Below are 26,363 nucleotides of genomic sequence, written 5' to 3' on the forward strand. Positions count from 1 at the left end.
GAATCACAAATGGAACTGGAAGGTTTTTTCCCCATCTCCACACAGTGAAGGTTTCACAGGCTACTGTGTTTTATTCCTGGCTGTTTTCTAAGTAATTAAATGTAATGCCAATGTTGAATGAATTGACTTCTCTTCTAAGATGCTTCTCTGAAGTGTGGCTCATCAGTGGAGGAAAAAAACAACCCAAAAATTTCCTCCAAAATTGTTCCTGCAGCAGCTTTGGAAGCTGATGAGATCTTGTACTGACCAGCAGTTCAGGCCTTTTCTCAGCTGACACTGGCATTTCTGACATCACTCCCTTCAATTCCTTCATCTTTTCTCTTGTGTTTCTTACACCACATGCTTTTTGTAAATTATGTGCTACTGAAATTGCTTTATGGGAATGTACTCAGTAAATTATCCTCTTTGACATACCTTGGAATAGCACTGGGAGGTGGAGTAGGGAGGAAGGTCCTGGGGGATTGAATCCTTCTGTGTAGCTTTGAGTTCTCCACCACTGCTTCTCAGCCTGTACCTTTGTAAGGGCTTTAGAGGATGGTCAAAGCAGAAGCAGGTCTGTAGGTACTGTCTGAAGATGTGTATGGTGGGGAAAAAGGCTTCCCACAGCACTTGGTCCTTCACTGAGTGCCCATAAAGGTCCAGAATTTGGGTGGGAAAGGAAACTAACCTTAAGCATTAAGATAGTATCTCTCCATGGTTTTGTTTAAGTATGGTATTAAGTACTTTTAATGATTGTTCTTAAATAGCAGGATTAACTAAACCAATTCATGTAATCCTGGGCTAGTCTTAACTGTCTGTATTTTGAATTTGTAATAAATATTCTCATGACCTTTTAAGCATCTACAGCCCTTAATGCAACTTCACAGAACAAATTTTGGTCACTTGCTATACTAAGTTTTAACTTCTTAAATTCTATTATTTTTCATTAAGCCTTGCTGCAACTTTTATGAGCTTTGAGTCCTTTACTGTCAATAAATAATAAATACAAAAGGTGATCTTATGGGACTTTTTAATGGGTTTTTGGAGTGCATGGACTCCTGGTGTTCCTGGGCTCCCTAGTCCAATTGGGAAAAAAAACCAGACTGGCACTAGCCAAGCATGGTTTAAAGGAAAAGTGGTGTGTAAGTAATCTTACACAGAGAATAATGTGCAGAAGAGTGAGTGAGGCTGGGTCACTTGGCAGGTGGTGGTGGTGTCACACTGGTGTCACAGTGATCTTCATTGTCCTCATCTCTCTGGGACCTGAGTGACAGATTCACAATAAGCAGCCAAAAGCAGCTGGGATTAAAGTTCTGCCAGAGTCCTCACAATTCCTGCAGGGCCTCAGCATCTCTGTGTTGATCCCAGTGAGAGGAATGCTTTGAAAGTGTAATCCTCTCCCAAGTTTTAACCTTCAACCCCATGCCTCTCAGTCAAACTGAAGCACTGCTCTCACAGTGTGCTGAAACAGGATTGGGGCAGACACAGAAACCTCTGCTCTAACTGGAATTGCTTAAAATAAAGTCAATAATATGTGGAATACCTTGCATTCCTCTCTAATGCAAGGAAAAGCCTTAGTACTTGGTGTGACCTGGCTCCACATGCTGCTCATTTGAGCTTGTTTTCTTACCCTCAGTGGCTGGGGCTCTCAAATGCAGCGATTAACTGAACCATTCTGGAGTTCAAGGCTGTCCAAGAGGCTTGCACGATCCCCTTCACCTCCTGTAGACTTTGGGATTGTGGTGTAGAGGATAATATTTTTAAATGCTTTTAAGAGATATGGGAATGAACTGCTCATAGCAGTGTCCCTCAGCCCTGTTTAGAGAGCTGATGAAACTGCAATTAACTATTTCTTGTGAATATTAAAAGCTGTCTGAAGCTAGGGAGCTCACCTGAGATGTTCACAGTGAAGAAATGTCCCTTTACTACTGCTGGAACTACTCAAAATTGTCTATTACACTGCTTGAGACTGGGAGCTGTTGGTGAAACCCTCATTTAATTGGTACATGGCTTGTTATTGTGGCAATAAATCTGGTTCCTATAGAAACTAGTTGCTTGTGACTGGTGGGGCTGTAGAAAAAGTCTGTTTTGTTAAGTGCTCACTGGGTACAGCATTGTTCCTGTGCACTATGAAATGTTTTAGCAGTATCAGCTCTTCTGCCAGGAGCTGCAAAGGGGATGTCACTGTGTTTTATGAGAGCAAAAACAACCACAGAAAGGTGAAAATAGAATTTTTCAAGTCTCTCTGATATCCGAGATGCCAAAGGCAGTTCTTAGGTGGAATTTCAAGCAGACCCTCTGCCAGGCATGCAGCTTTGGGACTGTGCCACTCACCCACAGTGAGTGAGGGCCAGAGCAGGATCCCAGCTTCAGGGAGCCCATTAACCCCACAGCAGCATTCCCTCTGGGGCTTCACCTGTACATTAAACAGGCTGAAACACACGTGCTCTTGGCTGTTATTAATGCTGACAAGTAGGTTGTGCCATTGCATTTTAAATCTTGGAGTCAAATTCTGTCCGTGTTTCAAGCAGAGTGTTTCTGACTGATTGAGTTGTGGCACAAGGCACTGGCACTTAATTGCTACTTTCTAATTGCTCAGGTCCTGTGATGAATTCCAGATGAATTCCAGCTCCTGAGGAACCCTGTGGGACCTGCACAGATCAGGGCCGACTTGCTCTGATCTGGTTGAACAGGCTCATAACGATTTGCTACCTGGGATTAAACAAAATGGGTACTTAGTGAAATGCAATTCCCTTTCTTTGTCATGGATAACTGTAATCGGTGTTTTGGGAACACCAGGGGAATCTGTAATTGTGCTCAGCTCTACAACTGTGGGCACCAAGGTCCCAGACCTCTGAAGGTTCCTGCTGGCTGCAGCAATGATATGGCTGAGTTCACTCTGCCACCTTCCCTGTCAGTCAGTCTGAGTCCTGCTCTGTGTTAGAGACAGAAACAGAGGGAGGAAGAATTTGTCAAGATAAACATGCAAACCATGGGGGAATAAACTGGTTTTAACTATATAAACTTCATTAAACTCTCTAGGCTTTAAAGCTTCCCATACAGTGGCACTTCTTTATTCCAGTTCTGCATCTTCCACCTCTTGTTCACCTCTGTAAGAGGCAGGAATTGCAGAAGGCTCCCACTTACCTCTTCTACATTGCTACATCTATTCACATCTTTTTATTGTGCCTCTGTTATTTACCTTCATTTTCGATGTAAATCCCATTATTTTTTATTGTGCTTCAGCGGATCTATCTCTGAACCTTTCCTGAACACACACTAATTCTGCAATATATCTTGTCTCCACACAATAATCACATGGTAGCAGCCCTCAGAAGCAAAGCGACTATGAATCTCTCTTTCCCCTTTATGGATTACAAATGCAATTTTTGTTTAGCACCTTACTTGTGAAATACCTTTTTTTTTCTATTTTAAAGCAGCCATTGATCTCACAAAGATATCAGCTTTATTTTTATGCAGCTTATTCAGACTTGCATCATCTTCCCTAAGATCTATTTTCTTTAATGGAAATCTGGGAAGGAAATGTGCATTGCATTAGTCTGAGTAACTTCTGTCTATGAGAATGCTTTTCTCTTAATAATGCAAATAACTGTAATTATGGAAGCAAATTAATTGACTGGGCAGTCAAAGTACTTAAATTTCCTGGTGTATTTTGATTTGCATTCATGTTCCCTGCTATTTTTACTCCCAGCTGAACTCATTTAGAACTGCTTCTGTCTGCTTATTAATTGTAACTCAAAATTGACTCTGCTTGTGACTTGTTATATTTTAATGCCTCCATGAAACAGCAGAAGATTTCTGCTTTTAGAATACTGCTAGTTAGACAAGGCATTAGCCCCACGTTGGAAAAGAGGGCTCTTGGATGCTTGGATACACTGTGGGAGCAAAATTTGGCTGTTACAGGAGCTCAGTAAAAGGGGCCTGAAAGTGTTACAGGACAAAATTCTCAAGGAAACAGGCTGACCTCATCCTCCAGGCTCTGCTCCCTCCTGTCACACTTGCCTGTGCACATGATTACTTGTCAGTCTGCCTTATGCAGGCAAATACTGCCACCAAGGACAAACCAGGAGTTCCCTTTGCAGTTTGTTCTTGTGTTGCCTCAGGTTTTAAAGCCTGAGCTGAACCAGTGAAAATAAAATAATTAAAAAACCACCAACAACAAAGTAATTCTGGTAATTGAAAACTTGCAGATCAAAGAGATACTTGTTTGGAATTTAGCAGGAAATGCAAAAGAAAAGTTCTGAAATTTCCTCAACCTCATGGGCACCTGTCCTGGACACTCATCTCTCTGCTGGGGCATCAGTGGGGTTATTCTGCTGGTCTGTGCCCTAATTACTGATCTAACAACCTGAGAGAGCACTAAGGCTGCTCTGGAGAAGGAGGCACAAGGTTCTCTGTCCTTTCCTTGAACACCTCCTTATGAGCCCACTCAGTGGAGGAGAAAGAACCCCATTCTCCACAGTAACCACACACTGTAATAATCATGTACTGAAATAAGTCCTAAAGGACTGAGAACAAATAGAACCATTCTGTAACCTGCTTCTCACCTTTACTTTTTTACTTAATAAAAGCCAGACACAGAAAGAAGATTCTGTCCTTGAGCAATGCAGATATTTCCCTCAGTCTTTCTGCACAAAAGGCTTCAGGCAATTTTGCTGCTGAGAAACCTGACTATTTCATTTCACAGCTCCTGAGTCTGAATCTTAGCTGAAAATTGAGGTAAGAGGTGCTGTCCCTCCCTCCCTGTCTGTCTGTCTGCCCGGGGTCTGTTTGTCCCTGCAGGCTGTGCTCTTACCCAACACCAGAGACTGTTCTGCTGCTCAACGGCCCTTCCAAGCATCTTGCAGCTCTCTAACTGCACAAGTTGCTACATCAGTTGCAAAACCCAGTCTGTTAGCCTCAGCCCTGCGTGTATCAGTGTTTTCCAGGCAGAGCTGTAGTGCAGCATTCCTCTTACCCAAACCCAGACCTAGCGGTTCTCCCTCTGACTTCATCCCATCACAGAGGGGGCTCCTGATGGGTCCAAGCTGAGACCCAGATGGCATCTCATGAGATAACAGATCCTGAGGAAAAGCATTTGTATTTGACATGGTTTTTGATCACACAGCAACTCAGGTATCAGGCTTCATTTTTTTTTTTTTTTTTTAAGGCTTAACATTAGAATTGTTTTCCCTGCTTAGATAAATGGTTTTGGCAGGTGAACAGAACTGCACAGCCCAGAGGCCACTTGTCACCCAGATAAAAGGTGACAGTGCTGAAGGTGAGAGGGCTGTGAGGGTTTTCCTTTTGCCAGAGAAGTGGGGGAGATGTATGGGGTTCATTCTGCCTCTCCCTCCCCCACTGGCCCTCCCCAGGTGCAGCACACCTGAGCAGGGAGAAAGCTTTGTCTCCCAAGGTCTCTGGTGAACGAGGTCACTGTCACACGGCTGGCTCTGTTATCACAAGCTCTCCCCCGTGCTCTGTGGTTTTACAGGCTCGTCAAGGGAGCTCTGGTGCCCTCCCTGAGCTGTGTTTTGCAGACTGGGGATCATTTAAGCAGTGCCTGCATTTTGTCATCACCGCGATGTGACTGCAGCCATGATTCTCACAGCACTTCAGGCACCTGCTTTCTCTTTAACATCAAACTTCACCCTTGCGTGCTTCATCCTTGTATTTTTGGAAGCCCAGTGGCACTTCTCAACAAAGGTCAGGGAGTGAATTTACTCCTTTCTTCAGCAGACACAAAAAACCCAAAGCATTTCATGTTCAGAGTCCAATAAAATAATGATATTGAAGGATATTTCTTTCAGTAAGCTCCTGCATCTTGCCTGCCTTTAGAAAATTCAATAAACCTCTGTGCTTTTCTGCTCATTCTTATGATGTATCAGAATTCAAACAGCTTGTGAATCCTTCCAAAGCCCAGGAAATTTCTAAAACATAGTGAGAAAATCACAGGGAATGTAATTAGGTATAGATCATTTGGACAGCTGTTGTGCCTACCCAAAAGTTTATGCATGTTTTGATTGAATTAGGAGGAAGTATATATGTCCACAATAAAGAGCCTGACAGAAGGAGTCATTTCTGACTTCAGTGCAACCATTTTTGCATACTGTCCAACAGGTAAAGTAGTCCCTGTAGCTGTTCAGCTCCAGAGGAATAAAACACAGCTGTGAAAACCACAAATATAGAGCAAATTAAGTGCTTACTGTGAGGACAAGGGTGGAGAGTTAAAATACCATTCTCATTGGGAAGTGTGGACCTCTCTTAAATGCTAAGGTAACAGGGAAGCTGCCATGTTAGAAAGTCACTTAATTGAGGTAGAATTCAGTAGAGACAAATCTTTCCATTAAAAAGGAGGCAGTGCTAAGGGCATCTGTGCAATGCTGGGGGCTGATTTAGAGAGAACAAATGTAGCTGTAGAAAGCATTTATAGGCTACAGCTCTAGCTCTGAGCACCTAGGTGGGCAGTTAACCTAACTGTGTCCATCTGCCAGTCCTCTTGTCACCCTTTTTGGGTGGCACACACTGTCTCTGTCCTCAGGCAGTGTCACTGTGGGGTGAGACACTGAACTAACTGGAAGAAATTACGGGGTGAAGGACAAAATCAATAGGAAGCCAAGCATCATTTTTTGGGGAAACTTGCTCACATAGCAATTGGGCTTTGCTGCTGCTCTCTGTGTCTTGAACAGGAACAGGAACAGGAAAGATCTGTTCATTTTGCCTCTCAGAGGATTAAGCATGGAGCTTTTATAGGTTTTTATAAAGGAATTCTGTAGGTGTGGGTCATACATCTCAGCTTGCAGGTGACCAGTGAGTTTTTAAATTCACTTAATACCTTTGAAGGTTTCATTCCTTCTATAAGATTTGGCTGAAATTGGACAGCAAATTTTGTGGGGCAGGAGGAAAGAGGACTGAGAGTGACTGTGTGCTGTCATAAGTTGTCTCTCCCTTAAGAAATCAGAAAGGTTGCAGACATGCTCTTTGCCTCACTGGTTATTTTATGGATATTTTACAAGCTCATTTATGAACCTCGCCTCAAGCCTTGGTGCTGAGCTCTCACTGCTGCTCATGACAGATGTGTTTTCTAGAGGATAGTGGGAAGGAGGAGACATGGAGGGAAAGGCAGGCTCCTTTCGTGAGCAGAATTGAGATACGGCAGTGCATTTGTGTAAATTGTGATTTTCTTGCAAAAATTCTTCTTTTGTAGCAAGTTAATTACTTATTGATTTTAGTGTTGATGGAGAGAGGGCCTAATGAATGGTCTTTTACCAGCACTTCCTTCACTCCTAATTGGGATTCTCCACCAGAATCTCAATGAACTGCAGGGTACCCAGCCACAGTGGTTGCCCCTGAACAATAAAACCCTGGTCATATCCACATTAACCACATCAACATTGCATCTCTCCAGGACTCCTGAGGGGGCAACAGCAGGACTGTTACGATTGCACACATCAGCCCAGCCAGTTGCCTCCTTCCAAGAATCTCAAATGACCTTGATCTCTGCCTATTGAGCAAAAACCAGCAAGACACAGGTACCAGAGCAAACAATTCCCAAGAAGGTAGACTTTATAGATTTGGTGAGGATGGTGAGGCCCTGGCACAGGTTGCCCAGAGAAGCTGTGGCTGCCCCATCCCTGGAAATGTTCAAGGTCAGGCTGGACAGAGCTGGGAGCAACCTGGGATAGTGGAAGGAGTCCCTGCCCATGGCAAGTGTGAAATGAGAGTATAACCAACCCAAAACCATTTTACGATTCTATGACTAAAAGCTTGCAAGTGGAAATAGAAGATGCAGTGGATGAAAAAAGAACAAACTTCAGGAGCAGGCAGTGCAGGTGGGTGTAGAGTTTGAGTGAGAGAAGAAATCCAGATTAAGGGAACAGTGGAAAGCAAATTGTGTGAATTGTAGATGAGGAGAGAAATATGAAGGTGAAAAAACAGGGCAGAATAATGGAAAAGCAGAGGGTGATGTACCAGGCATGGATGTGGGGAAGTGGTTGAGGGAGAGGGCTGAGAACCAGGAGAAGGAGAAAAGTGCAGTCCGCCTCAACCTCAGGGTTCTGCAATGTAGAAGCAGGAGCTAGAACAGCTCTGGGGTTTCTGGAGGGAAGAGAGGGGAGAGGGGCTGTGTGGGGGGGTTGTGGTGCTGCTTGGTGGGTCTCTCGTGGCTCAGGAATACTTGTAGAGGAGCACGGTGGGAAGCACACTCCGATGGGCAGTGGGGGCAGGTGGGGGAGCTGAACTTCTTTCTCTGCATGAGCTTCTTTTCTGATCTACTGTGTGACTCTGGGTATTGCCCTTCTCAGCCTTAAAATGCGTTAAATTTCACAAACCTGCCCTTGAAAAGAGATTTGACATCAAATGGTGGCATTTGCTGTGGGGAGCCCTGTCTCTCACAGAGAGGTGACCGAGTTTGTAGCCTGCGTCACCGCGGGCTCTGAGGCTCTGTCAGGACACTGAGTCTGCTCTACGGCCCATTGAATGTAATTTAAAAAAAGAAAAAAAAATAGAGAGACAGGCAGGGTGAAGATTTTAAAACACTGATTGTTCTGCCCCAGGGATTGTTCCTTTTGTCAGTGAATCTGGCAAGAAATGAAATAAAAATAGTCAAGTTCTCTGACAGACAACACATGAGATATAATAGACCTCTGCTACCAACAGCCAAGGTTATTTCTAGATAACAAGCACAGAAAACAGATACCCTTTTACTTTTGTTGTGTGCAAAGGCAGAAGAGATCTCCCTGCTATGAAGTTTCCCCTTTATATTCACAAAAGCATGTCAATGAGGACTAGTTATTGCTAATAATGCAATCAGAAAGCTGTATCAGATTTCTTCAGCACATGATGAACTTGACAAGCCTGCAGAAAGAAGCAGAATCCTAAAAAGGAATGTCTTATAACATCTGGCCTGATCCCAGAGTACTTTTGGGGGGACATCACAGAATTTCAGCTGGCCTAATGTCAGATCAGAAATGTCTTCTCCTGCAGCAGAGAGGCACTGAGGGCCTGAGGCACACGGCAGCCAAGTAATGAACACCTTGAGGGCACAGCTGATCGAGGCTTTCAGAGGTGTGTCACAGCCTGATGGAGCTGGAAAACACCAACAGGGAGCTGCATGTGGACACCTGCAGGCACCTCCCAACAACTGCTGAGTGAGAAACTCCTTAGCTTCCAACATCATGTATACTTGGATTTCCAGACTCACCAGGAGGAGCTACAGTTCCATAAGGCAGCCAGCACATAGAACATCGAGTTTAGGCTCAAGACTAAAGTATAAATGGGAGATGTCTCATCTCTTTTGGTCCAAATTCTGAACTTGTGTTTTAAGGGAAAAACTGAGTGAAGCACAGACTGAATTGGTTCTTCCCTGGTTCAGTTACTTGCTGCTTGTGAAGTGGTTTCCATTTGGATGCAGTCTCTAGACATGATTCCATACCAGAAAAAGCAGCAGCATCCTTTTCTTCTGGATAAATTTATAACATCCCAGTAAGGAATTTCTTCCTAACATCTAATCTAATCCTGCCTCTGTCAGTTCCCCCTTGTCCTGCTACTATATGCCCTTGTAAAAAATTTCTTTCCATCTTTCTTGTAGACTCTCTTTGGGTACTGGAAGTTCAGGATTTTGGTTATTTATGGTTAAAAAAAATCATGAGGACAATAAAGATATTCAACAATTACCTGTGAATAGGCAGTAATTTGTGTTGGGGTGTTCCTTCCATGGAAAGATCACATAGGAGGCAAAGGGAGGAAGGTAATTGTGTTCTTTTGCATGGTTTGTGCAGCTCCAGAGCACCCTGGACTAATTAATTCTGCTGTTGTCATGGAAGAAGAGGCTGGACAGACACAATGAAGGGCTATGCATCACTAGAGCTATGTCACTGTGTCCCAGAAGTTCCTTTCTTCATTTTTTTTTTTTCCTCTGGCAGCTGGAAACCAGGGGGGCATGCAGGGATGATATGCCATCAAAGGAAGAGAAGGGGGGAAACACTGAGGAGGAAGACAGGGATGTCATGGATTCACAGGAAGTTACAGCAGTGAGAGAAGAGATCAACTTGCTGCTGGCAGAACAGCACAGGATGGTGGCCCTGAGCATGAGGAGGGGAAGGTGCCCTCAGGGCTGCCAGTCTGGTGGGTGCTTGAGAGCAGGATGGCAGCAGCACAGCTCAGGTTCATGTGGATTCCTGTCCCAGAGACACCGGTGAGGTTACACTGCCTGCGATGTCCAGCATGCCCAGGGTAAGGCAGAGCAGCCTCCTGTGCTGGAGAAGCCACCCTGTCCCATGCTGTGGTGTCATGGCCATGGAATCACACACACCCAAAGCCTGGCTGGGTCCTGGGGTCAGTCAGAAGCTGCACAGGGATTTTGTTTTATGAACATGTTGTCTCTGGAGTTCTACTCAAAAAAAAAAGGTGACTCAAAGATAAAATGGCCAAACATGCAATGCCCCAAGTGACTGCTGAAGGAGACTATCTTATCCAGAGGCCTCTGCTTGCTCAGAGCACAGTTTTTCTGAGGTCTTTAGATCTTTCCCACCAGAAGGGAAAGATGCTGCTTGCTGCTTTGTCTTAGGAAAACCTTTGTGTTTTGAGACAGTAAGGGCTGCTAGGAAATTGCCAGTCTTCAGCAGGGAGTCCAAGCAGCAGCATCTCCTGTTTATTATGATTGTCTAGAATGAACAGGACACGGAGTCGAGTTTCAGCTTGAGTTACCCTTAGTGTTAGTTACATGAGAAATTAAACTGCTCTGGGTGACCCTCCACAGGAGGAGAGCAAATAGCAGGTGGCTGGAACTCTGTAAAAGCACATGAGATATCAAGAGTGTCTTTGTAACACTGACTGAGAGCCCGGGCTAGAGAAGGGGCTTTACAGTGAGAAAAATCTGCTGAGGATCTCATTCTTCCCTCTTCCTGCAGCCCCACAAAAGCCCTTCTCTGGATGTCAGTCAGCATCTGGATCCTAATAAAGATGAGATCAGAAAGGGTGTGCCTGGGAACATGAATTATATTCCCTGGAGGGTGAAATTTGACATTCCCTCCATCACCCTTGCGTCAGACAAGTACTCTAAGTCTTTCTTATTATTAGACTTATTGTCTAGGGCATGGGGACCTGGCACCTCCCAGGTAAGTCCACAAAGCTGGGAGATACCAAACTGCAAGGAACTCTAGAAACTGAAATACCTTCAAAAAGTTTCCTGGTATATAGCTCTTTCCAATCAGCTCTGGTTTAACAGGAGCCTTCTCTGTAGAGAGGGGCTATGGGGAATGTTTTAATTTGCTTCTGTTGCCAGGCTTTGAAACCAAATAAAGTAGCCAAGATAGTGAAGATCAGGGGACAAAAATGAATTTGGAGTACTCCTTGCTGTGTTCTTTATCACCATGTTTACCAGCTTTCTTGCTTTCCCCACAGCTTGACAGCTCTCAGCTAGACATGTTCCATCTCTGCCTGTCGATAAGGGGTCTGTGCTTTCATCTGTTAACCTCTTGGCATATTCTGTTCACAGTGGCAGTTACAGATCATCTAAAATGACACTCTGTAGAAAGTGTGGTCTCTGGATACCCATCTCAGACCAACTTCCTCTGGTTTGCCAGAAAGCTCAGTTCAGCAGGTCAGTACAGCAGGAACTGAATTCAAGGCACATTTGTTGTGGAAAGCATCCTGCTCTTGTGATGGTGGAACATGCAGAGCAGCTAAACCTAGTGTGTGTGATGGTGGAACATGCAGAGCAGCTAAACCTAGTGTGTGTGATGGTTTCCATGGGAAAAAGCCTCTTGTAGACTTTGCTATTTTCTACTGAGTCCAGAGGCTTTGGAGGAAATTGCCAAAGAACCAAAGAAACAAACTTTCACAGGGTGGAAACACAAACTTATCTTAGTGGGTTTTTTCTAAAAGGGATGAGCTGAGCAGAAGGCATAGATCCAGGGTAGCAGGTGGTTTTTAAATAGAGTAAGAGAAATATAGTACAAACTGCATGAGGAAATAAGTTAAATATCTTTATCCTTCTATAACGCCCCTGACCTCCTGCCTAAAGAGCAAGCTGAGCTGGTCAGGTGGGAAGGGCAGGGAACTTTTTTGCTGCAATGTGGACAAGAGTCAGAGGTCAGAGACAGCACCATGGGGTTTAAGGCATATAGATATTTTTCAGATTTTGAAAGATAAGCTCTGGACTCCCTCAAGCCCCAGTACAGACAAAGTCTGTGAGAGTCACCTGTGCCAAGCCAGCCTCTTCCATCCATCCAAAGCTGCAAGCAGCAGATCCATTGCCACAAAGGTCAGAGCTCTTGTCAGCAATCATTCAGGTAGGGGTCAAAGAGATTTCTCTGCACCTGACATCACATCTGACAGATGGGGACATCCTGCTTCAGCTCTGCTGGAGAAGATGGATTGTCATGTGAGAAATAAGTCAGGGTAAATGCTAATGATCAGAACTATCAGTCAGACAATATTTTTACATGGTCTAAGTAGCTTTTGATGAGTAAGAAAGCACATGCTTTACAGATAACTGCCTCAGCTATGCCTCTGTAACCTATGGGGAAGCATTAGTGTTCAGTTGGGTTCATGTGCAGCACGTTGTTGATCTCAGTTTTGCCTTTGTTTCATATCCAAGCTGAGCCTCAGCAAGAACACCAGTGATAGGCTGCACTGACCATCTGCCAGCTTCAGTTGTTTTGCTTTGTGCAAGCACACAATACCAGGAGGAGTTATGGGGAACTGGACACCCCAATCCTATTGAAATGTTGCCAGAATACTTCACAGCTCTGGCAAGGGGTGTTTACTGATCCTCATAAGTTTTTCTTAGGTTTTTTTTTACTAAAAAATTGTTAACTTTTGATTTACAATGCTCTAATTTATTTTGGCTAGTTACAGCAACTCATACATTGCAAAATACTTTTAAACTGTGCTCTGTTTCCACTTTTTATAACAAAGCTCTCCCTGCTTCCAACAGAGGGGACTCCACTCAAGGTACTGCCAAAAGGCAACGCTCCTGCAAGCACCACCCAGCACAGCAATGCTGGTCACATCAAAGGACAGATCTACAGAAACAAGTGAGTGCATGAAATATCAGATTGGCTGGCACAGGAGGAGCTCTTCAGCACTTGCTCTGGTGCAGTCTGAACTAAAAGAGCTGTAAATGCAACACAAATGGTCCAGTTGTGAAAGCAGTCACATGGGTAGAGGTTTTATAGCCAAGTTTTAAGCCTTTTTTCTTTGCAACAGATGACACGGGCAATGTTCCAGGAGGAGTTACACTCCATCTTCCTTCAACCAAAAATAACCTCTTAGGAAGAGAAAACAACATTTTCAGAGGTGTTTCATAACCCCAGTTATGAACATATGTGAAGCACAGAATTTTATCTGAGTTAGCCACATGCCAACATACTGCTTCCACTGAAGGTGTCACCTTGGGATCTTCCTGAGGCAGTGTTGCGCAGATCCTTGGCTTTTGCCAAACTCATCCCTCCACAGCCTGTAGCAATCTGTCTCTTCCCCATTTTGACTGGCAAAGAGACTCAAATCAAGGTGTGAGAAATTTGAATGAGTTCTTCCTCTTCCCTCTCTTCAGGGCCTGCAGATGGTGCCAGCAGTCGGCAAAAGCCACAGGCAGTCAGTTGCCTGTCTGGGGAGCCAGCCCAGGACTGAATAGAAGTCACCTGTAAACCGGACTCTCTTTGATCCCAGAGGATTGCAATGTCAAGATTGCTGGAATTTGAGGAAGTAGATTCAGAAGTGTGCCTTAAAATGTATTTAAGCTTCTGTGTCATGCTGCTGAAGAGCAGAGGGAAGGTGAGCAAGGAGGAGAGGAAGCTTATACACCATAGATTTCCTGTTCTATATCTATATATCTATATATCTATATATCTATATATCTATATATCTATATATCTATATATCTATATATCTATATATCTATATATCTATATATCTATATATCTATATATCTATATATCTATATATCTATATATCTATATCTATATCTATATCCCTACTTCAAGTCTTTGCTCTGTCCTGTGTGCTCTAGCTGTTAGCTTCAGCCTCAAACAAGTAGGGTGTCGACAGAGTCCAAGAGAAAAAGAAAACCTAATTTTCCCAGCAGTGTCTGTCTCCCAGAAGATGTCAGCGTGGAGCCCAAGCCACATTTTTTTTCCCAGGGCAAAAGTGTGTATGCCACCCATGCATCCAAAAGGCTCCCTGACTATTAAAACCAAATGTAAATGAGAGATAGTTTCCCTGTTTTCCCCCGTGTGTTGCTGTGATGCTGGGAGGTGTTCTGCACCTCTGGAATGCTGTTTGGGTGAGCAGATGTTTGGCTGTGAGAGCAGCCAGGGATTGCTCTGAGCTCTCTTCTATCTACAGAACATTTCAGATCTGACTGCAGACAGGGAGGCAGCAGTGGTGATAGGTGAAGACCCTGATAAGAATGACTAGCCTGGAGGTAAATTATGGGAATGTGTTTTTCTTTTTGGAACAAACATCTTCAGCTGGCAGCCTTTTCCATTAAGGGGCTTTAAAAATATGCTGCACATAAAATTCTGATAATTGCATGGAAAGTAACTCCTTGTCTCAAGCCGAAGTGGCTTCCCTCCTCTAAGGTGACAGTCTCAGGTAGGTTTGGGCATTTTTTTTCAAATGGATGAAGAATCTATTTTACAGGTGCAGCACTTGCAAAGGATTCTCCCGTGTGCTGTTTCTCATTGGGTGACATGGTACACACTCCTATTTCTCTATGCCTCTTGCTTTGCTGACAGGAAGATGAGGGATAATTCACTCCAGGGATGAGGAAGCTTAATTACTTGTCTTTATAAATGCCTTAAGCCCCTGAAGCAGGGATGCAATCAATGCAAGGCTGTGAGCAGGTGTAGCAAGCAGCCAATTTTCCTTGTGAAACAGAAAGCAGCAGGAAAAACTGTGACAGGGGAGTGGAAGGTCAGGAACACTTGTCTCCAGAGCTGACTCTTTGAGATAAACAAAGAAATAAAAAAAGATAAAAATAAAGATAAAATAAGCACAGAGTGTGTGTAAGACAAACCTGTGCCAGCAAGTCCTGAACCAGGATTGATTTACAAGACTTCATGTGAGGGACCAAAGATGAGGGAAAATGAAGCTTTTCAAGCATATACATCTCTGCTAAATACCTTTGAGCTGAATCACCATAAAAAATTTGCAGTGTTTGGTGCCATTTCAAGTGAGCTGAATTGAGCCGAGTGCCTCAGTCTGAGGCTGCATCTCTGAAGGGAAAGTTTGATAGGGAGAAGGAACATAACTTGATAATTTTCCATGACTGTTGTGAAGAGTACATAGCCACGTGATGTGCAAACTTCCCTGTTTGTAAAATCTACATTTAAAGTCTGTTAATTTATGTAAAATCTGGGGCTCGAAATGTTGGAGGTGGGATCTGTAAATTGTCACTTGTATGTTTGATTATTGCTGGATGTGAGGTTGCAGCCCCTGTGTGAAGTGGAACTTTTCAGTACTGGGCTAATGTTTTTTTGATTCGATTCTTACCAATCACAAACAACTAGAGAAGCAAAAGGAACTTAAACTGTGCTGGGATTTTTCAGCAGCATTTTCCAGCCTTTTTCAGCAGCATTTTCTAGCCTTTCTGTGTTCAATTATTTTGATTTTGCTCTTTATCATGACCGCTGGCCACCCAAGCTTCATCGACATTAAACACCCACACAGCATTACGGTGTGGAAACCTGTGATTTATTTAAAAGCGAGCTTTACGTAAAATTTTTACAAAATCACAGAACTTTCAGCGTTGGGAGTGATCTCTGAAGATCACCTAGTCACACTCCCTGCCGTGGAGGAGCCACCTAAGGCAGGTGTCACAGGAACGCGTCCAGATGAGTGCGGGATATCCCCAGAGAGGGAGATCCGCACCCTCCCCGGCCAGCGCTCGCTCCTGCTCCATGGCAAGCAGCTCTTCCGCACGCTGAGGTGAATGCTGTGTTTTATTTACGGTTCCCCCTCACGCTGGCAGGGTGCGACACCGCGCAGCGGCCGCCGCCCCTGAGGCGCCCCCTCAGGCGAGGGCGGGCGCGCGCCGGGGCCGCCCCTGGCGGGCGGAGCGGCGCCTGCGCGGCCCCGCGGGGACCCCCGCGCGCGGCGTCTCGCGAGAGGCGGCGCCGGGAGCGCGCCGGGAGGAGGAGGAGGAGGAGTGGGAGGAAGGAGAAGGGGAGGAAGGCGAAGGCTGCGGTGCCCGGACGGGAGGTGAGCGCGGCGCCGGGCAGGGCTCGGGGGTTGTCCGGGCGGGGCTCGCTGAGGAGGTGCCGCCCCGGGGCCGGACCAGCTCCCGGTTATGAGCGCGGCGTGCCGCCCGCCTGTTCCTCCGCTCTCTCCGGTGCCAGGTAGGGCTCGGCTCCGGCGGGACGCGGGGCTCTGCGGGCAGCTCCCCTTCTCGCACCTTCCCGGCTGGATGCTTCCCAGGGAGCGGCGCGGGTTTAGCCTGGGTTAAAGGAGGACCGGGGGCACCACATCGCTCTCTACGGCCACCTGGAAGGAGGCTGTAGACAGGTGGGTGTCGGTCTTTTCTCCCAAGTAGCAAAAGATAGAAGAGGAAACAGCCTCAAGCTGGACCAGGTGGTGGTGTGACCGTCCCTGGAGGTAGATGTGGATGTGGCACTTGGGCTCACGGTTTGACAGCGTTAGGTTATGATGGTGGAACTCCATCCTAGAGGTCTTTTCCAACATTAGTGATTCAGTGAGTCCCTCCAGCTCCGGTGCTGGGCCTGAGGCTGGTGCAGCCCTGCCGGGTGCTCCGCAGCCGCTGCCGGGCTTGGCAGCGCCCGGGGGAAGAGCGGAGCGATGCCGGGATGCAGCCGCCTCCCCACGGCACCGCCGGCTGCCGGCGCTGCTCCGCGGGGATCCGGCCCGAAACGAGCTTCTTCCACGTGCAAAACTTCACCGCAGAGCCCAGGCTGGAAACTGCCGGAGCCGGGTGTTCTACAGCCAGTGCGGCTGTCAGGGCTGACACACAGCAAATGTCCCCGGGTGCTGCTGGCCCAGGCTGCAGCACCGGGGCTGCGGAGGTGCTTCCTGCAATTGTGAAGCCAGGGATGGGTTCGTGTGCTGGAAGTTTGTGATAAAAGTAATGGGTGAACAGTGCGTCCTGCGTCTGGGGAGCTTCCTCCTGAAATTTAGGAAGTTGTGACAACTTCCAATGGATATTAAAAAAGAGGTGGCAAGTGCTGCCAAGCCTGTACAAACCAGGCTTTGTGACAGCAGTGGCGGACAAGGTACTGGCAAACTGTAGATTAGGATGTTCTTCTGCTGGTCTGTAACATATATGGGCTAAGTTGTGGTGCCTCATGCAAAGTAGCTCCATTTTTTGCTTATGGTGTACATTTATACTAATGTAAGTATTGGTGCCATTTGATGGGTTAAAACTTCCTCACTCTGCAAAGGGTGCTAGACTTTTGGGAGGCTGGGCAGAAAAAAATGTGTTGAGTAATAGCCAAGTGCATGAAATTTGTTTATTGGTACAGTTTGCTTTCACTGGTGGGAGCTCGTTCTCCTGCACCTTTAGGAGATTAAATTAGGTTCCACTTTTGTAGAGGTTGCTGATTCCCTAAGCATAACTGGTGTGTACCATGATATGGAAGTATAGAAGGCTGCATGGGTCCGGTGATCCCTGGTGAAGTGCCCCAAGGAAAGTATCCATTTGAATTTGGGGGGGTTTTATGTGTTTTTAAAAGTTCTTACTCCACTTCTTTCTGTCTTTCTAAGCAGGCAAAATCCAAGTAAGCTACCTGAAATCCTGTATCTTCTCATGTTAGATCAAATGGGCACTGGAGGAGTTGAGATGGTGCCAAGTGCTGGGGAAACTCAAAGCAAGAAGAGAGGGGACCAGCACCCAAGCCTTTGGAGGCACATTTCTTTCAAAGCCACTGCTCTTCATAGAGAGGGTTTATTGTCCCCTGTATCTGGCACATGCTTTCTGTAAGCTGCTTTATTTTCTGTGGGCCTTACTGCTCCTGTAAGTGAGCTGGACTTTCTTTTGCAGAGAGGGTGGAAGAGAATGTAGTTGTTGTATAAAGCCAAGAGGGGAGGAATAAAGAGACACAAATTACTTAAACTCTTCTCTGTTCTGAGGATAAACAGTTACAATTGGGCTGTGAAGTGGAAATAGAGTTTCCAAACCCCTGAGGAGTTGCATGTGCAATAACTATTGCAAGAAGAGTGTTGGGGACACATCCTTTCTGGTGTTAATGAGTTTGAGAGGTGCTTGTTTGACACAGCGGGGGAGTTTGACCTGTCGTGGCACGAGTGACCTCAGACCACGGTGTCATTCTCAGGCCTGGCATGGGGAGAAGAGTTCTTGGTTCACACCTAGGCCAGGTTCAGGTTGGAGATGGTCACAGGATGGCTGCTCAGGGGACTCTGTGGGATGATTATAGCACTTGGTCCACTTTCCAGTTTGCCAGCACCGTGTCACAGAGGCAGCTTTGTGTAGATCCTGGTGCATGTTCCTGTTGGCTGGTGACTTTGGGTTGAACTTGAATGTAAATTCTTGGCTCTTTCTGGAAGCTTTTCCTTTTGAATCTGGCAAGGGGAGGACAGAGGCACGTTCCCTCTAATGTGCACAGAGAGCTCTAATTTGTGCTTTCAGTCTGGCGTCCTTTATGAAGTGCTCAGGAAGGGAATGGGTCATAATCAATAGAGCAACTCTTGTTTTCTTCTGCGTTTTCCTTCTGAGGGGGAATTAAGCTGTCTTACTGCTCTTTTCCAGGGTTCCTCTCTGGCACTGGTAGAGTTAATAGCAGTGGAGTCTTTCTGATTCTATGCTGCTCACTGCTGTGTGTGTGTCTTGGAAAAGCCAAACTCTCTGTCAGGCCTGCGTGCCGTGTCCTGGAAAGCAGGCTGGAGCCCTTGGGGTGCACTTGGTGAAGCTGCACTGTGGGGTGGCTTTGGTGAAGATCCCTGTTTCCATTTGCCCCAGGAATGTGAGTGCCACACGCAGTGTCCAGTTTGCCCCTGTGGCTGCTGCCAGGAGGGTGATCTGTCCACGCCTGGCTGGGACAGCTTTGCAGGAATGCTGGGAGGCTGCAGTGCTGCCCGGGGCTGTGGCAGCTGCTGGGTTTGGGGACAGCAGGAGAGGATGCTCCGTGCAGCTTTCCAGGCTTGCTGCATTCCAGCCAGCCCAGAGGTCTCGAGCAGCGCTGGAAGCGCAGAGCGCTGGGATTCTGTGCGCAGTGGGCACCCTATTCATCCAGAATAGGAAGCAGTCCCTGCCCTGAGCAGCTAAACGGGATCAAAAGCAAGAACAGGCTTGGGCAAAACTCAAACCCAGGAGTGTGCCAAGCAGGAGGCTTGGCAGTGTCCCTCCATTATCTTCTGCTGCTGGACTCGGATGCTTGGTCTGAAGTGCTGACGCACATATGTAATTTGCCCCTTCTTTAGCTCTCTGCTGATCTCTCTGGGTGTTTCTTCTCAGATCTGCTCCATCCTCAATCTTGACTAGCTAAACAAGGAGAATTACTGCTGAGTAATACCTGCTTCTTGCTCTGCAGAGTGTAAAAATGTTATGTCTGCAGTTCCTCCAGCTCCCCTTTGCAGGCAGAATAAGAGCCTGGCTTCAGGAGAGGGCACTTTTTGGTGTTGCAGTGCAAAGCTTGTGTTAGGCTACAGCTTTGCTGAATTCCCATCTGTCCCTACTTCCCTACTTCCAAATAGTAAATAAATACACCAGGGTGGAGAAACCAAAAGCCTACAGATATGTGTTTTGTGTCTTGGGACGAGCTGACCTAATACTTTGACATGTGACAGTATCTGGTATTGTTCCTCTTTGTTACTAAATTCTTGTCTAATGTTTGAAACCTGGACTTTGGTTGTTAAAACCCATCACCCCTGAGACACAAGCATAACCATGCAGGGGACTTTTTCCCTAAGTCATTCACTGCAAGGCTGCAGTGAACTTCAGAGATACTGAGCACCTTTTCCCTGGGAATGACAGAGCTCAGCACTTCTGCATATCTGGACTGGAGTTCTTCTGTGTTGGGTGGGGTTGATGCTGTTTAAGGGTGGTGTGAATTGGCTGGGGAGCAACCTCTGTGATTTGGGAAGAAGAGACACCCAGCCTTCATTTTAACAAAACTTTTCAGGGCAGCTTGCCCTGAAGTGGCTTTGTTTTCAAAGCTGGTATTTGCAGAGTTTATTCTGAAGTCATTGGAAAGATTTAGGATGTCTGTGGAAAGGACAGCTCTTGTTTTTTATCTGTAGGTGCTGCTGTGTGTTTATAATCAGAGCCTGGACTATGCTTGGAGGGGTGGAGAACATTGTAGCTCCTCAGTTTGCTGTTTTGTTCTTCCCTGGCTGTAGGCACTGGCTCCTTGCTGGCTCAGGGAGAGCTCAAGGCTGGTTTGCCAGCCTGCCTCTGCACGGAGCCTTGCACCAGAAAACATGCAGCAGGGTGGGGAGATGGGTGTTCCCTGAGGATCTTGTGGGAAGAAAGGGGCTGGGAGTCATGGAAAGCAGACAGCAGTGAAAAGATGGGACTGGTTGAAGCAACAAACTCAAACCTGCTGCACCCCTCAGAACAGATGATCTGAGCTGCTTCTTTAACAGCGATTTCTCACCTGTCTTTGGTGATCAAGAGTTGTTAGTGTTGAGTGTGATAGAAATATAAATTACATCAAAGCAGGAAAAGAGGTTCTGACTCAACAGTGTCTGGGCACAAACACAGATTTACCAGAGCATCCTTAATCTCCAAAATCATTCAGTTAAAGGTAATCTGTCCTTTAGATTTTTATTGATTCGTGGCTCTTATCAGGACTCTATCTCTTTGCAGGGTTGTAGGAGAGCTGTTTGTGTAATCTTTGTCCCTGGCAAAATGAAATAGCTACCAAGAGAGGTCATGGAAATAACACCTACCAGGTGCCTTCACACAGAGTAGATAAGATGGTGTGTTCAGGTCAGTGATGTTCTCTCAGCAGGGATTTGCTTTAGCTGCCGAGGCAGTGGCACCTTCAGCCCTGTATTCATAACTCAAATAAGGAATTTGTTTTCAGCACAGAGGACCTTCATGCAGAGATGAGACCACAGTGTGATACCAAAAGCTGAAATCATGGATTGAGGCTTCTTACTTCTTCTGTGTTAGATAGTGTAAAAATAAAAGGAGGTCTGAAAGGTAATTTACTCTGCATACTTTCTGTCTATGGTTGTGTATTTTAAAATTCTCAAACTTGCCTCTGTAAGCTCTAGGCCTGAAATCATTATATTTTACTGATTTTTAAAAATTTAAACAGAACTTCTCTTGAAATGATTTAATTCCAGAAACTTGATAAAAACCCATGACTGCTATGAAACTGATAAAATTGCAGCACATTATGTCTGCTTTTGGCCAGCCAGCTCTTTTCCACAGAGTCTCTGTGGATAGCTCTGACTCTCACAGCTCTCCCCATGTGGAAGTGGGGATGGTCAGCCCCACGACAAGTTTTGACTGTGCCAGGTCATTCTCTCCAAACCAGAAGGATTTCTTAAGGATTAACTTTTCTTTCCTCATACCTTTCCAGGCTCCTTCTCTGCAGCACCATGCTGGATCCCAAGCCTCACTCTGCAAGCCAGAGGTGAGTCCAGGTGAAAGCCAGCTACCACAGTAGTGTCAGGATGACCAAAGCGCGGCTCCTCCGTCTGTCTGTGGTGCTGGTCTCCATCTTCATGATCCTCCTGATTATTGTGTACTGGGACAACGTGGGGACAGCTCACTTCTACCTGCACACATCCTTCTCCAGACCCCACTCCCCAGGAGCCATCACAGCAGCTGAAGACTGGGAAGCCTTGCCAGATGTAGATGACTTTTTGGCAAAGCTGCTGAGCTCGAGCCTGAAACAGAACACCTCTGTCCCCCGAAAGACAGAGCAGCTGCTCGTCCAGGGCTCCAACAAGCCTGTGGTGAGTAACTTGGAGGAGAACGTGCGGGGCTATGACTGGTCTACGCACAAGGACAGGAACAGTTTGGACCAAGAGAAGCTGCAGGTAGAAAGGCAGAGAACACTGCGAGAGTTTTGTGCCAATTCCAGCTTCACCTTCCCCACCAAGGAGCGCTCCTTCGATGACATTCCAAACTACGAGCTCAACCACCTGATCGTGGATGACCGCCACGGTGTCATCTACTGCTACGTGCCCAAGGTGGCCTGCACCAACTGGAAGCGTGTGATGATCGTGCTCAGTGAGAGCCTGCTGGACCAGGGGGTTCCCTACCGGAACCCTCTGGACATCCCCCGGGAACACGTCCACAACACCAGCACCCACCTGACCTTCAACAAATTCTGGCGCCGCTACGGGAAGTTCTCCCGGCACCTGATGAAGATCAAGCTGAAGAAATACACCAAGTTCCTCTTTGTACGAGACCCCTTTGTCCGCCTCATCTCCGCTTTTCGCAGCAAATTCGAGCTGGAGAACGAGGACTTCTACCGGCGTTTCGCCATCCCCATGTTAAAGCTCTACTCCAACCACACCAACCTTCCCACCTCTGTTAGCGAGGCCTTCGGGGCAGGCCTCAGAGTCTCCTTTTCTGACTTCATCCAGTACTTACTGGATCCCAGGACAGAGAAGATGGCCCCCTTCAATGAGCACTGGAGGCAGGTTTACCGTCTGTGCCACCCGTGCCAGATAGACTATGATTTCATCGGGAAGCTGGAGACGCTGGATGAGGACGCTGCTTATTTATTGCAGCTCCTCAAAGTGGACAGGCTGCTTCGCTTCCCACCCAGCTATCGGAACAGGACTGCCAGCAGCTGGGAAGATAACTGGTTTGCCAAAATCCCACTGGCTTGGAGGCAGCAGCTCTACAAGCTTTATGAAGCAGATTTTGTACTCTTTGGCTACCCCAAACCAGAAAACTTGCTTAAAGACTGAAAGTGATTGGGCACTGGGTGTGGGAGGGAACATCTGAAATACCAAAAATGTTTAAATCCTCCTCATTTTTGCTCTTAACTCCCTTCCCAATGCAAGTTGGTACAATGGAATATATTTTTTCTACTGCTTCCCCTTCCATTTTTACAATAATGCCAGAGTCCAGGGTATTACAGCCAGCTCTGCATATGCAAAAAATGCCATTTTTTTTGGGTTATCATTTGTTTTCTGTTTTTTAAAATGTCCCCATACTTTGCAATGGGTTGCTGCCCTCGGTCACTCTGCCAATCATGTCCTTCAGTAGCTTTTTATTAATACTTTTTAAAAATTAATATATTTAAGATATTTAAAACAAAGCGTGTGTCATGGCAAAGGAAGGGAAGGAATAAAAAAAGTCAAAGAAAACCCCAAGAAATTATGTACCTGCCTCTGTGTGTTGTCTCAGTGCTGCTGTTTCAGAGGTCCAAGGTTTGCAGAGCACTTGGATCTCTCTGGGGGTGGGGATGTTGATGGTGCCAGATCTGCTGGTGGTCACTTCAAAAGGCAGTGAGATGGGTGAGTGCCTGACTTTGCCAAACAGGCCTGGAAGAACACCTGGAAGGACTCTGACTCACACTACTCACAGGTGTGGAGTGTGACACCAGGGTCACAGGAAGGAAATGCCATTGGGAGCAGTGACAAGAGGTCCTGTGAGGTGTTTTGGGGCATGCAGGTTGCCAACACAGCACCACTGCACTGCCTGACCTTTTGGCAAAGTACTGCGGGACTCTGCTGTTCACAGAGCTGAGGTTCAGCCCCTGTACATTGCTAGTGTGGAGCATTCCCATGACCTGTCCCTTTCCAGGAGTGTGGTGATGTTCTTAGGAGTCGTGGCCAGCCAGGATGGGCAGAGTGCTCCTGGATGGTTGAGCTGGCCAGGCCCTGCTGTGCTGCTCCATGTCCTGGCCACTGCTGCATGCAGTGCAAGTCCCTTGAGATCCATGCTGTGTCCTCGTCATCCCTGTGCACACTGTAGAGGAGCATGGTAGGGATGCAGATGCTTATCCTGGGGAAAAGAAGATCCAAAAGGTTTCTTTCAATAAGCAGATGTCAAGGTCAAGTCAAAATTTTTGTTTTCAGCATTCCAGCTACTGCTCGTGCCACCAGATCCTCATCCACTGCCTTTCTGCTTATTCCAAATGGCTGATGCAGATTTGATCATCTGCCTTGCTGGGACCTGCTGCAGGAGTGATGGTTCCCACTGTGCTGGGAGCATGTGGGCTGCTTCCCAAAGGAAATTAATGCCTTTAGAGACTTTTTGTGTTTCATCAGCTGAATCTGCTTCTCTTTCTCTCTCTGAATTGCTCTGCAAGAACTGTTTGCTTAGCAGATTAGGCAGGCAACTCTTTCAGAGCTGAAATGCTTAATTATTTCCACGGACTGTGGATGGTATGGGTGATTAAGGTCCAGGGTCAGGCCTTGGGAGACAGCTCTGTGTTTTGGGGAGACTTCTTTGTATTGGCCTTTCACTCAGTTTCTCTCCAAGGCCATCAGCAGGCGTGACTTTTCCTCTCTCTCTCCTCTCACTTCCCCAGTTTCTGCACAATTACATCCAGGCACTCCATGCTTTTTCTAATAAATGTGCTGTATCAAGCTTTTTAACCTATAAATGAGAGGTAATTGCTGGTAGTTAGATTCAAAACAAAGGGTTTGTTTCTCCTTGTACTCACACCACTCTCCTGTAATTTGTGCAGAGATATTTGCAGTTTAAATGAGCCTGAAACCGTTGTCAGGGTCTTGGTGCTTTGCTCCTCATAGCTTGGGGAAAAAGGAAGTGTCTGCTTCTGAGTCATTATTTAAAACTAATAATAGAAAAGTGTTGATCTATTCAATTTTTTTCCCAGTTAACAGTTAATTGCTGCAAAACAGAAAGATGTAGAGTCTCATAATGAGTAATCCCGGGAGTCTCTTGATTCCTGCTACATTTACATTTCTTCAGGGTGGGTTCATCCCTCTTGTCAAAAAACACAGAGTGGATGTTTCCATCTCTTGTCTTTTCAAAGTGTTTATTTTTTCCTCTTTTAATTTCCATGAAATTGATGTTTAGTATGTGCAGGCATGGGGGGCTGGGGCCAAAGCACAGATGCTGTGTGAGCTTCCCACCAGCTGCTTCCCCTGCACCTCTTGATCTGGTCCTCTCTCTTCCTGCCCCTCCAAGCAGTGCTTGGCTGCTGGATCCCAGTGCCACCCTGCAAACCAGCTGCTGCCTCCCCAGCCACGCTTGTCCTGTGATTCATGGCCACGACCTGTCCCAGGAACATCTTCTCAAGGTCACTGGCTGGCAGTCATCCAGGGCAGGGGAGGAGTGGCTTGCAGTGTTGCCATTTTTGGCAGCAAGTTCCTGGTTGTGCAATGGGCAGAAAAGGTGCAAAATGGCTGCAAGAGCTGCCCAGCAGCTGCTCCATGTGATGTGAGTGTATCCTCTCCATATGGCTGCCTTGTGATTTAATAGCCATAGAAGAAAAAGGTTTTTCCAAGGCTCCCTTGCTGACACTGGCTAGACAGGGGAGACTTGGAAGACACTGATTTCTCTTTCCACATCCAAAGCTGGATGAAGTGAGTAAATTCCAGCTTTATGTGCTAACACCACTCTGCATCACACTGAGGTCCAAAACACCCCATGTGTGAGGCTGAGCAAGCTGCCTGCATCCCAATGGATCTATCAGCCTCCCTGGAAGCTGCAGGCAGAAGAATGTACGGATGGCATGAGACCACCAAGGCCTTAGTGTTCTTTGCTTTCCCTTTTTACCTCATCAAGTCCAGCCCTTACTGATATCTCAGACATTTTAATGCTTGCAGAACTGTCCCAGCCAATGTGCTGGGTGCTCTTGGCTCTGTCCTCGTTTTCCATTGCCACGCTTCAAAGCTCTTCCCTGGAGGAGCAGTAAAACTCTGATGGGGAGTGTTCATGCTGCAGTGGTTGGCTTCTGGATTCAAAATAACTTATTCCTTGCTGCTCCTCCCTTTTGAAGCCCTTCTTCCCCACCCTGCTACCGCTGTGAATGTATTGTTAAGAAGTCAAAGGGGATCCAGGCTGTGCTGAGCTTTGTGGTAAGACCACTGGGTTGTCAGAACTGGGATGTAGCCTCTGGCTTTGGAAATGTGCATTTTTTGTGGGTTTCTTGCTCTGTTCTCATGATGTGAAAGTGTGTATGTGGGGGGGGGAGAAGGACAAAGAGTTCAACCAGCCATGCTTCCTTCCCCCTGGTTTCGCAAAGGAGTTGGAATTTGGTATTTAACTAATAATGGCAGGCAGAATGCATCCGTGCTGGCCTGAAGTCAGAAGAGGACTAAAAATTGTGGAATGTAGATGGTTATGATGCTCATATCAGTTTCATGAGGGCTGGAAAATGCTTTGAAGCAGGCTATTTGTATCTGAATAAACCTGGCTTTGTCATTTCATGCTCAGCCTGCAAAGCTGTGTCCTGTTCCCCTCTTGGCTTGCTTTTCCCTGGGGTTGACCACTTGGCCAAAGACAGCACGGAGTCTCTAACGAG

General features: G+C 46.4%; 1 protein-coding gene across 2 annotated transcripts; it reads left to right on the forward strand.

The window, feature by feature from the left end:
* The first annotated feature begins 16,069 nt into the window (after positions 1 to 16,069).
* Positions 16,070 to 23,245, forward strand: CHST12 (carbohydrate sulfotransferase 12). 2 transcript variants are annotated; one of them, XM_021539633.3, is made up of 2 exons: positions 16,070 to 16,185; positions 21,486 to 23,245. In XM_021539633.3, exon 2 carries the CDS (start codon positions 21,580 to 21,582, stop codon positions 22,828 to 22,830), a length of 1,251 nt encoding a protein of 416 aa, XP_021395308.2. In that variant the 5' UTR covers positions 16,070 to 16,185; positions 21,486 to 21,579; the 3' UTR covers positions 22,831 to 23,245. The 2 variants fall into 2 exon arrangements, with proteins under 2 accessions (XP_021395308.2, XP_021395309.2); XM_021539634.3 differs by lacking the exon at positions 16,070 to 16,185 and adding an exon at positions 16,211 to 16,322.
* Positions 23,246 to 26,363: the final 3,118 nt, after the last annotated feature.

The sequence above is a fragment of the Lonchura striata genome, chromosome 16, assembly GCF_046129695.1.
Source record: "Lonchura striata isolate bLonStr1 chromosome 16, bLonStr1.mat, whole genome shotgun sequence".
In the NCBI taxonomy this organism is placed as follows: domain Eukaryota; kingdom Metazoa; phylum Chordata; class Aves; order Passeriformes; family Estrildidae; genus Lonchura; species Lonchura striata.

Coding starts and splice junctions, on each gene's coding strand:
- CHST12 (XM_021539633.3), top strand. CDS start 21,580: ATGACCAAAGCGCGGCTCCTCCGTCTGTCTGTGGTGCTGGTCTCCATC.